This window comes from Myotis yumanensis, unplaced genomic scaffold, assembly GCF_028538775.1.
Source record: "Myotis yumanensis isolate MYYU_CA2020_CCGP unplaced genomic scaffold, mMyoYum1.0.hap1 SCAF_9, whole genome shotgun sequence".
In the NCBI taxonomy this organism is placed as follows: Eukaryota; Metazoa; Chordata; class Mammalia; order Chiroptera; family Vespertilionidae; genus Myotis; species Myotis yumanensis.
Genome location: NW_027223760.1, coordinates 24,671,939 through 24,683,865, shown reverse-complemented (window position 1 = coordinate 24,683,865; position 11,927 = coordinate 24,671,939). Strand labels below are relative to the sequence as shown.

The 11,927-nt window shown below is 40.6% G+C and overlaps 1 protein-coding gene across 7 annotated transcripts in view; it reads right to left on the bottom strand.

Annotated features, from left to right (window-relative positions):
- Nucleotides 1-1,952: 1,952 nt before the first annotated feature.
- Nucleotides 1,953-11,927, bottom strand: part of MKLN1 (muskelin 1) — a 323,342-nt gene continuing 313,367 nt past the window's right edge. For 6 of the 7 annotated variants that reach the window (XM_070423908.1, XM_070423911.1, XM_070423907.1 and 3 more), the window contains one exon: nucleotides 1,953-6,338. In XM_070423908.1, the coding sequence (XP_070280009.1) occupies nucleotides 6,217-6,338 (122 nt within the window). In that variant the 3' untranslated portion in view covers nucleotides 1,953-6,216. The remainder of the gene's footprint in view (nucleotides 6,339-11,927) is intronic. The other variant, XM_070423912.1, reaches the window with a different exon arrangement.

Here is an 11,927-nt window from a genome sequence, read left to right as displayed (position 1 = left end):
GGAGGCGCAGTGTGGAAAATTTAAAGGTACGGCGGTGCGGTGGTGAGGGTGCGCGCGCAAAGCGGGCTGGCGGCTGAGGGTGCGATTGTCGTTTTCAATCAGGAGCGAATCTCAGACTCTGGGCTACAGATCCGGGTGAGTCTCTAGGGACCCAGACTCAAACGGGAGAAGCGGGACTGTCTGGCTACGGCCCCTCCGAGGTTTGCAGCGATTGCTGGGACAGAGAGGCAGAGACCCTGGGGACGGACTGAGAGCGGCCATAGCTGCTCCCTCCCCCCCGCCCTGTTGAGCCCGCCCCGCCCAAACCCTGCGCACAACCATTTGCCGACCGCCTCAGGCAAGGGCTGGACTAGCACCTCCCCTGAGGACTGAAGTTTTCCCACAGCTGATTTCCACCGCCAGTCGGCCTGTTGGTCAAATCCCTCTAGTGTTAACTACAACAATTAAGGCTTCGCTAGAACAAGACTGCGCACAGAGACCACAAGGGGGTGCACCAAGAAAGCATAAAAGATGCGGAGACAAAAAAACATGACAGAAATGGAGGATATGGAGCTAAGAATCGCAATTTTGAGGGCTTGCCATAAATTTGTGCAGAGCCTCACGAAAACTAATGAGACCCTCGATGCTACGATAAAGAAATTAGAAAGTAAGCATACACGGACTGAAATAAAGAATATTATACCCAATAGCAGACCAGAGGAGTGCAAGAATCAAACCAAAGATTCGACAAAAAACACCCAATTGGAAAAGCATAATGAAAAAAGAATCCGAAAATGTGAAGATAGTGTAAGGAGCCTCTGGGACAGCTTTAAGCGGACTAATATCAGAGTCATTGGAGTCCCAGAAGATGAGAGACAGCAAGATATTGAAAACCTATTTCAAGAAATAATGGCAGAAAACTTCCCCCACCTAGTGAAAGAAATGGACTTACAGGTCCAAGAAGCGAAGAGAACCCCAAACAAAAGGAATCCAAAGAGGACCACACCAAGACACATCATCATTAAAATGCCAAGAGCAAAAGACAAAGAGAAAATCTTAAAAGCAGCAAGAGAAAGAGGCTCAATTACCTACAAGGGAATACCCATACGACTGTCAGCTGATTTCTCAACAGAAACTTTGCAGGCCAGAAGGGAATGGCAAGAAATATTCAAAGTGCTGAATACCAAGAACCTACAACCAAGATTACTTTATCCAGCAAAGCTATCATTCAGAATTGAAGGTCAGATAAAGAGCTTCACAGATAAGGAAAAACTAAAGGAGTTCATCACCGCCAAACCAGTATTATATGAAATGCTGAAAGGTATCCTTTAAGAAGAGGAAGAAGAAAAAGGTAAAGATACAAATTATGAACAACAAATATGCATCTATCAACAAATGAATCTAAGAATCAAGTGAATAAATAACCTGATGTACAGAATGAACTGGTGACTATAATGAATCAGGGACATAGAAAGGGAATGGACTGACTATTCTTGGGGGGGAAAGGGGAATGGGAGATTCGGGAAGAGACTGGACAAAAATCATGCACCTATGGATGAACTCAGTGGGTGGGGAGTGAGGGTGGAGGGTGGGGTGGGAGCTGGAAGGAGGGGAGTTATGGGGGGAAAAAAGAGGAACAAATGTAATAATCTGAACAATAAAGATTTAAAAAAAAAAAAAGGTTAAAATTATGTATAAATAAAATCTCTAAGATAGTACTTTTTGAGAAAAATGAAAAGCACTTGAAGAAGAAATCCATAAATTGCAATGAGTCCTTCCTGCCAAAACAAATAATGACAACATCATTCAGCTGATCTAGTAGGCTAGTTACTTCAACAAACTTGGAAACTTCCCCCTTCAACTGACATACCTGCAGACTAGAAGTTTAAGATAGCCAAGTCATTTCAGCATGAATACAAATCACAGGGAGTCAGAGCCCACAGAGGGTGGGCGGGGGGGGGGGGGGGGGGGGGGAGATCACAAAAGAAGGATGCTATTTGACTAATTAGGACTATAAGAATTTTTGAGCCTTGGCTTTGCTCAGTGGATAGAGTGTGGGCCTGCGGACCGAAGGGTCTCAGGTTCTAGTCAGGGGCACATACCTCGGTTGCAGTCAGAGCTCGTGCAGGAGGCAACTAGTCAATGTGTTTATCTCACATCGATATTTCTCTCTCTTTCCCTCTCTCTTCCACTCTCTCTAAAAATCAATGGAAAAATATCCTCGGGTGAGGATTAAAAAAAGAAAATAATCTTTGAGTGAAAGAGCCCAAAAAATCTAATCCTCAAGCATTGCCATGTGCAGACCCTTTATGATACTTCTCCTATAAACCTCTTCTGAGGAAGCCTGCACATCCCAGATCAAGGCTATTTTAAGAGTTTAAAACTTTGTGAAAACGCAGGTCAGAATCTACAAAAGGATGACACTGCAGATGAACAATGATTTCTAAGAAAAGAAGGGTTATGAAGGGTGTATTTTTTATGTCTAGGTGACTGTTTGGAGTACACATTGTAAGGACACCCCAGCCCCCAGAGAATTCACTTGAATCCGTAATTCTCAACTGCTTTGCAACATCCAACCAGCTAAAGAATTAACACATTTACTCAGGAAATAATCAATGACCCACAATTACTCAATGAATTTCATATGGTGGTAGGAATAAGTACAGGGTAACTTCTCATGTAATTCTCATGAAACAGTATAATTCAGAGAATAAATCAGGAACATACTCCTAAGTGCTTTTTCATCCATTAAGCATCATTCTCCATTCCTCACTAAATGATTAAGTGCCTCAAACTAGCTTTTGTTTGCAGGTTAGATTTTAAAACTGTTTTATTGTAAAACTGATCATGTTTCTGTAAATAGCATTTATAAGGCAGATGTGAAAAGACCCACTGGAGGATAAACTGGCAACCACTTATATTCAACATACATATTTCACCCAAGAATAGTTTTACAATCTTAAGTAACTGAGCTCTGAACCCAACAAGCCCGTCTATGATAAACCAAAGAGTTAACTTTCTAATGTTCTCTATCAGTTTTTACTTATTAGACATGCATAGGACAATTTTAATGTAAATGAAAACCAGGTTTAAAAAGATGCTCTTGCTGCCTGGCTGGCGTTGCTCAGTGGTTGAGTGTCGACCTATGAACAGAAGGTCACAGTTCAATTCCCGGTCAGGGCACATGCCCGGATTGCAGGCTCGATCCCCAGTAGGGGGCGTGCAGGAGGCAGCCAATCAATGATTCTCTTTCATCATTGATGTTTCTATCTTTCTCTCCTTCTCCCTTCCTCTCTGAAATCAATAAAAATATATTTAAAAAATTATCTTGCTAAAGGTTAATACTGTCAGCTTTAGCACAAAGTTAGACATTCAAGTCTAAATTTATTTGCTTGAATAAGAGACTGATACATTTGAATTAATCAAGCTGGCCACATGAGGTCTCTGTCATTCCACAAAATGCAGATGAATTTTAGAAGTGCCTTGCAAGTCAGAGAATTTCTCATGAAGTATAAGCACTAAAAATGATGAAGATCTAGTTTACTTCTAGTTTAAATAAACTATTTCTAGTTTATTATTCTGGAACAATATATTTGGCTGGAAGAAAAGGGAAATGGGAATGAAGCTAAAGCTAGGGATAATAAAACTGAACAAACTGTAGTCCACTAACTAGCATAAACCAGGTGTTTCAATATGAGATTTACTAAACTAGAAAGATTTAAAAAATAGTAAAACAGCTACTTGGCTATCTAAATAATGTATCTAAATACCAAATTAGATTATTTAAATTAAATATACTGCTGGAATTCTTGGAAGTAAATGTAGTTACTCATTACATCTATAAGTAAATTTCAAAACAGTGATGTGAAATGTGAGCAATGTGTCACTTTTAGGCATGGATATAATGAAGCCCTACATTCTCCTACAATCATTACCAACAGTGTAAAGCCCCATGATACAAACTCTGATTTACCTAGTCAATAATCTCAACAGTTTCTCACTTAAGCAACATGAAAGTGTTTGCTATCATTCAACCCCATTTAAACATGTTTGCAAAAAAATAAAAAATCAAATCAGAAATAAAGAGGAAAAGTTCCACACCTAAATAAAGTAAAAGATAAAATTAAAATAAGCGGATGTAACAAAACAAAACTACTGGTACTATCAGGGAAAAACAAGAACAAAAAAGTCACTGAGTTCCCTCCAAATATGGAATCTAAATGAATGAAAAAAATGACAAAGCATTATAAAAATAAATCGTGGAGGGCAGCAGCACTTCATTTGGTTAATGTTTTTAAAGTGCCAGAATTCACAGAGAGCAAAATTCAGGTTTTAAATTTAGAAACTCTTATCAAGTTCAAGTTCTTCCCTATCAACTCTTTGATTTGTACTTGTTTTCACAAAATGAGATTCAATTGGCTACCATATTAGTGATATTAATATTTTATATTCTAGACTGTCACTCAGAAAAATCATTTTATGAAACTGTACAAGTATATAAGTAAATTCTATGTGCTCATCTGTAAAGTCAATTGGTTATTCTGAAGCTACACAAATTTTGGTACTTACTAAATTATATATTTTTCAGAAGGTAAGGTACAGATCTAATTGTTTAATAAATCACTATACTGATTGCTTTGGGAAGCTTGGAAAGCTAAGAAGCCCAAGATTCAAGCCTAGAGCTAGGAAAAATAGATTTCTGTCCATCCCCAAAAGAAGTAAAATCATGCAATACAGAGTGAAGATGGATCTCCAAGTCTCATTCCTATATATGAGACTTTTCGAAAGTGCAACTCAATTTCTTCTCTTTCTTTGGTGAGACCTAATCTTGCTACTCAAGTACATACTGAATTCCATAAAGTCATTCACTTTTAAGAGCCATTGGACTGATGAACATTCATTATACTTAGTCTGCTTTAAGCATGGCGGGTATCAGTTGCACACAGCACACTTTTTTTTTTTTAATACAACTTGTTTTTAACACAGCATACTTTTGAGCAAATGTAATAAGCACTGGTCAGGTGTAGGTTTCCTATATTGCATTCCATAGCACCTCATGGAACAATAAATATCTCCACCCCCCACAAAAAATAGACAAACCTATCTGCCTTTTTCTTTTTTAGTTTAATGAAAAAGTATTTGCACCATTTTTCTTTTCCTTCATTTAAAAAAGCCTAGTCTATGTGCTTAGTGAAATGCCTGTCAGTTGTATTCCACTGGACAACTACACTCCATCATTCTTTAAAATATCAGTATGCAGAAGTAGATGTGCGGAGCCAATGTGTCTGGATCAACAAAGCAGAGCTCTGGACACCATCCTCCCAAATGAAAATGCTACGGATTGATAGCACAGGAAGTAATGGAAGCCCTGAGTCTGTTCAGCTCTATCAGAGGGGAAAGCCATTTTCTTCCAAAACTGCCACAAAGATATCAATGAACATATTAATCACTTCTAGAATCCTCCTGCTGGTAACTTTTATAATGGCTCTTAAAGGTTCTGAATGATACTCTTAAGTTTCTGTGACTCAAAGCTTATAATATCCATCATAAAAACACTATAGACCAATCTCAGATAAGTGCCTGGACCAATCTTGGGTTTCATTTTTCAGTTCTATGAAGAGGAACATAAATTTGAGCCCTCTGTTTCTCCTATTGCTTAATGTAATACAAGACTCTAGTCAACAGAGACATATACACATCACTTTAACATACATCAGTTGCCCTATAGAACTATATACTGTTAAGAATGAAGAGGTAAACAAGTGACACCACCTACAAGCAGCTGTGTGATGCAAGGTAAAGTGAAATGGGAAGGGAGGAGAAAGAAGACGGTCACACAACCCAACAACACAATCCCAATTCTTATAGCACTGGGTCTGTTAATAGTGCTTACTTGCCCTAATTTTATAAAAATGAAATAAAAATCAGGAAAGGGTAAACTACCTGATTATTATTTTTTATACTCATTAATTTTTAAAAGTTAAAGTAAAAAATATATATATATTTAAATGGAAAGTATACCAATTTCACTTTATTATTAACTTAACTGAGGAATGGGATGAGGAGAATGGGGCTGAGGTCAGGTATGAAGAAAGAGGGTTAGAACTTGTGATGGTAAAGATCCCTTCGGGATTCTGGTGCAGTCCTCAGTCACTGCGGCCTGTCGGTCAGTAGAGTTGAAATCCAGAATACTGAAAGCAGATTCCTGGTCTCCATTTCTGTCCAGTGACTCTTCAGTTACAGTGTGATGAGGTCCACCAGGTTGCCTTTAGGAGGAGTCATGCTGTCAGGAAAGAAATTTACTAAGGTGTCAAAGAGTTGAGTTCTTTGAGCATAGGTATGATCCACATCTGAAAAGCCTGTGAAGGAGAGATACAAAGAAATTCATCCATTGTGTTTAAAACTCAACACATAACAGAAAAGCCGGCTGAGAAAAGCAGCAATGTATAATGGAAAAACCAAAACCAAAACCGGCTTTAAAACTAGAGCTATGGGTCCTGACCCCTTTCTGACTAGCTGGTAGCATTTTCAATGACTGATGTGAAAAGAACCTAGCCAAATAACCAGCACTTTAGTAACTATAGTGATTTAGTAACAATAGTGACTTCTCTTCCTTATCCTGTAAGCATTTTCCTCTTCTAGTCCACTGAGGATTATTTCACTCCTTTTCTGACTTTTATTTATTTGTATTAGTATGTATTCATGGATTCTTTCCTTGTTCAATGTTATATTCATTGGTATCATTTTAATACTCATGTGGTCCCAGATTTGTCCAGTGAGAACTCTTTCAAGCTCCTGTCTTTCTGAAATATCCCGGTTAATTTCTAGCACTTCCTTACTTTCTGGTAGATATCCAAGCTTATCTTTACACAGCTCTGGAGTTAGCTATTTTTCCATGGAGCTCTAATTCCTTTTAGTGGTGAAGGATATTTAAAAACCAGATCAGTTGTACTAATTACCAAGGGTTTTATTGTTTTCAGGCCTGTACATATATGTACACACATTATGGTGTATACATAGCATATTTTTTCTTTAACAGAATCATGAGTTCATGTTTTTATTGCTAATTCCAATTTTTTAAGAACCTCCACAGGATTCTTCCTTTCCTTATCCCATTCTATATTTATATCTCCTTTCTCCCACTAAGAAAACCAACTCCCAGCAACATCATCATATTTACTCATTTGATCAACCTAATACACACAAAAAATGTTCCAGAATTACTATACCCATACTACTACCAGCAAAAACTCAAACGATTCTTTGCTTTTGTCTTTAGAGTATATCTGCAAGTGTATAGTCTAAACACTGTACTAAAAAGATTTAATTTCCTCCCCTTTGCCCCTACTGCATGGTAATGTTACTAATTTGATAGACGGGCTTGTTTGTTTCTCTTTGAATTCAACATTAGGGTTTTTCCCTTGTTTTCTTTATTTGTGAAATGTTGTGGTATTGATTCTGTGACAGTACTCTAATGAAGTAATACCATTTTCATGAGATCAAATGATTTAGGAGGGAAGAAACACTAAGTTCCTACTGTGTACTAGGTGTTCCTGTATGACTGCATTGCATTGTCATAAAAAACAACGAAGCAGTTATCATAAACTCCACTTTCAAATAGGAAAACTTAGAGAAATTGAGTAATTTAATAAGGTCCCACAGCTGGTAAGGGAAGAGAATGGAATGTGAATCCATGTCTATCTGACTCCAAAGCCCATTTATTTTTATTAACTAACTAGAGGCCCAATGCACGAAAATTTGTGCAAAAGTAGGCCTTCCTTCCCCCGGCTGCCAGCACCAGCTTCCCTCTGGCACCCGGTACCCGGGCTGCTTTCCTCCTCCAGCTGCCCACAGGCACCCGGGACCCGGGCTGGCTTCCCTCGGCCCCAGCTTTGTCAGGAAGGACATCCGGAATGGCGTCCGGTCTAATTAGCATATTACCCTTTTATTATTATAGATTGAGTGCTTAAGTTGTAGGCAATGTGCTAAATTCATTTAATCCTCCGAGAATATCTTTTACTTTTTCACCCTTTACCAATGAGGAAATTGAAATTATTCTTCATTAGATGAATGGTTAAATTATGGTAGACCTTTATTATGGAATACTATGTGTCACTAATAAGAATATAATAGAGCTATTGCAGTTTCATGCAAACATCTCCAAGTTACATCATTAAATTTTAAATTTACAATGCAAAATACATTTTTTATATTATACAATAAAACCAGAACACCAAAACTATGCACCTACGCGTGTACATGAATATATACAGTCAATTGTCATTACTCAGATTCATATTTGTGTGCCTGCCTACAATCCCACAATCAATACTGGTAGCACTTCACAGAGATGCTCAGAGCAGCGAAAACTTGAGTCACCACACGCACACATTCTCAGCTGAGGTCAAACTGGGTGATGCACTGTCTTCTTGTTTCAGCTCTCATAAACAGTCTACTGGTGCCATGTTTTTTGCATTTTGTGCTTTTTTTTTGGGTGACATCACTGCTTACAATGGCCCCCAAGTGTAGTACTGAAGTGGTGTCTTGTGTTCCTAAAAGCAAGAAGGCCATGATATGCCTTATGGAAAAAATTTGTCTGTTAAATAAATAAGCTTTGTTTAAAAATGAGTTATTAATGCTGTTGGCTATGAGTTCAATGTTAATGAATCAACAATATAAACATATAAATAAGGTATCTTTCAACAGAAACACACATAAAGCAAGGTTATGTATTGCTAGGTTGACAAAAATGTTTTGAACAGAGCCTTGCACAAACATGTGTATGTCCCATAGGAGGAATGGTTCAGTATTCACTAACTCAGTGTTCCTGGGGACTTTATAGAATGTAACTTCTGCAAATAATGAGAATCAACTGTATCTTGATGTCTGTGTATACAGTTGTGTGTGTTTGTGTAGAGATCTGTCCAGTATGAGTGGTTACACTTGAGGAGTGGGGACATAGATTGAGGAAAGTTGTTCAAGGAGAATCTTAAGCTTTTATCTGTATTCAATTTTTTTTTTTTTAAATATATCAAAGAGGGGCAGGACACTAAGAAACTCATCAACAGTGACATGACTATTTAAATATCAGAGACAGGACAAAAAAAGGTTGTATTGATTCTAAATCTCATGTCTCATCCCAATCACTTTTTCTCACCACAGAATGAAATGAGGAACTAATTACTCAGAAGAGTGAAAACGGGTAAAGCTCAATGAAAGGTGGTATAGTTATTGGTTTAGGGAATGAGCTATGAACCGAAACCACTAAGGTTTGAATCCTGGTTTTCCCACTCACTAGCACTATTCCTGGACAAGTTACTTTTTGCCTCTCTGTGTCCTAGTTTCACTGAATATAAAAAGGGATCATAAGAGTAGCTACTTCATAAGGTTACTATGGAAATTAAATCAATTTTGTCATGTAAAGTGCTTAGAATAGTATGTGGTCCCATAGTAAGTGCTCAGTAAATACTAGCTATCACTCTATCACTATTACCATGACTGAAGATAATGACTGCTCTAAAAAGAAAGTGACCTATTAGGAATAATTTTTAAGTTAACATCTTACACAGACTAGGTAGTTTTTCCTATTTATGGTGAAGAAGTAGTAGTAGCAAAAATTCTCATTTTTTTCTGGATACAAGTTTCTTTATATACACTTCTTAGTTCTAATAATAAATGTATCCTATCTAATAATAGACAAACATGGTAATTAACCGTACCTCTGACACGCTTCCCATTGGCTAATCAGGGCGATATGCAAATTAACTGCCAACCAAGATGGCGGCCGGCAGCCAGGCAGCTGAAGCGAACAGGAGGCTTGCTTGCTCCAGTGAAGGAGGAAGCCAAGGTTCCCCACCTGCCTAGCCGGCCTCTGAACTGCTCTCTAAGAAACAATGTTGCAATTATAGAAGCTAAAAAAAACCCAGATACCTGCTTTCAGCAGTGAGAGCTGGAGCCAGCAGGACCGAAACAATGTTGCAATTATAGAACCCAAACAAACCCTAGATTCCTGCTTTCAGCAGCCGAGGCCTCAAGCTGGAGCCGGCCTCAGAGCTAAAGCCGGCTCTCTGCTCCAGTGACAGCCATAGAAGGTAAATAAATCCCAGAATAAAAGAAAAAAAGGAGAGGTTGGGAGCTTCAGTCACCCGCCAGCCTGAAAACGGCCCTCAGCCCCTCACCCAGACTGGCCAGGCACCCCAGTGGGGACCCCCACCCTGAAGGGGGTGTGACCAGCTGAAAACAGCCATCATCCCCTCATCCAGGCTGGGTAGGCACCCAAGTGGGGCCCCCACCCTGATCCGGGACATCCTTCAGGGCAAACTAGCCGGCCCCGACCCATGCACCAGGCCTCTATCCTATATAGTAAAAGGGTAATATGCCTCCCAGCACCGGGATCAGCGGAGCCGCGAGGCCTCCCAGCACTGGGATCAGCAGAGCCGCAAGGCCTCCCAGCACTGGGATCAGCAGAGCAGGGAGGCCTCACTGCCCCTGTGTCAAGCGGAGCCACGAGGCCTCCCAGCACTGGGATCAGCGGAGCCGCGAGGCCTCCTGGCCCCTGGAACAGTGTGACAGGGGGCAGAGCCCAAACCCCCTGATCGCCCTGCGGCTCTGTGTGTGACAGGGGGTGGGGCCACAACCTTCCTATCTGCCCTGCTCTGTTTGTGACAGGGGAAGGCGCCCCAACCCCCTGATTGGCCCTGCTCTATGCCTGATGGGGGGAGCTCCCCAACCTCCTGATCGGCCCTGCTCTGTGTGTGACAGGGTGCAGCGCCCCAACCCCCCCATGGGCCCTGCTCTGTGTGTGATGGGGTGGAGCCTCAACCTCCCCATCGGCCCTGCCCTGAGTGTGACGGGGGGAGTGCCCCAACCCCCTGATCCGCCCTGCTCTGTGTGTGACAGGGGGCGGTGCCCCAACTCCCCTATCGGCCCTACTCTGTGCGTGACAGGGGGGAGCTCCCCAACCCCCTGATCGGCCCTGCTCTGTGCGTGACAAGGGGTGGCACCGCAACCTCCCCATCGACCCTGCCTTGAGTGTGACAGGGGGTGGCGCCCCAACCCCCCTATCGGCCCTACCCTGACTGTGACTGGGGGTGGCATCGCAATCTCCCGATCTGCCCTGCTCTGTGCATGACAGGGGGCAGAACCCCAACTCCCCAATCGGCCCTGCTCTGAGCCCGACCAGGGGCTGCACCTAGGGACTGGGCCTGCCCTCTGCCACCCGGGAGCAGGCCTAAGTCAGCAGGTCGTTATCTCCCAAGGGGTCCCAGACTGTGAGAGGGCACAAGTGGGGCTGAGGGACAACCCCCCTGCCAGTGCACAAAGTTTTGTGCACCGGGCCTCTAGTTATTATATAAAAAGCACCTGTAAACATATGAGCTACAGACAAGAGATTGAAGCAAATATCTTGCTGAAATCTAAATTTGGTGGGCTAAAAGGACATAGCAAATTCTGTGAAATTGATAAGGCACCTTACTGACAAATGTCAGTGCCAAAAAGCACTAACTACTTACTGTATAAAATGTTTTAAATATTTATCTGAATTCATACTTGCACATCATATTTGGACTGTAAAACTTATAAAGAGAGGTATGGAGACCAAAAAGGCATTATGTTCTATAGACCAGATTTCTCCTGTCACATACATTGTTGAAAATACACTTAACTGATCCAAAGCATACTTTCTGGAAAGAAGACATTGCTCTTAAAATTAGCAAAATGTCTGAGTTAAAGCTTAAAAGTGCCCACAGCCACCAGAAGCTCTAAACTAACGATCCCTAGAGGTTATTCTTCCCTGAAGTAATTTTTCAAAACTAAGATAATGGAAGATACTTACTTATAAATCATTATCTTTTTAATTCTTTAAATTTTATATAACATTAACAAATATTTTTATTTAATTCTAAGAAATTAAGATAAACTAGATTAATTCTGAAGGGAGCCAGAAAGTT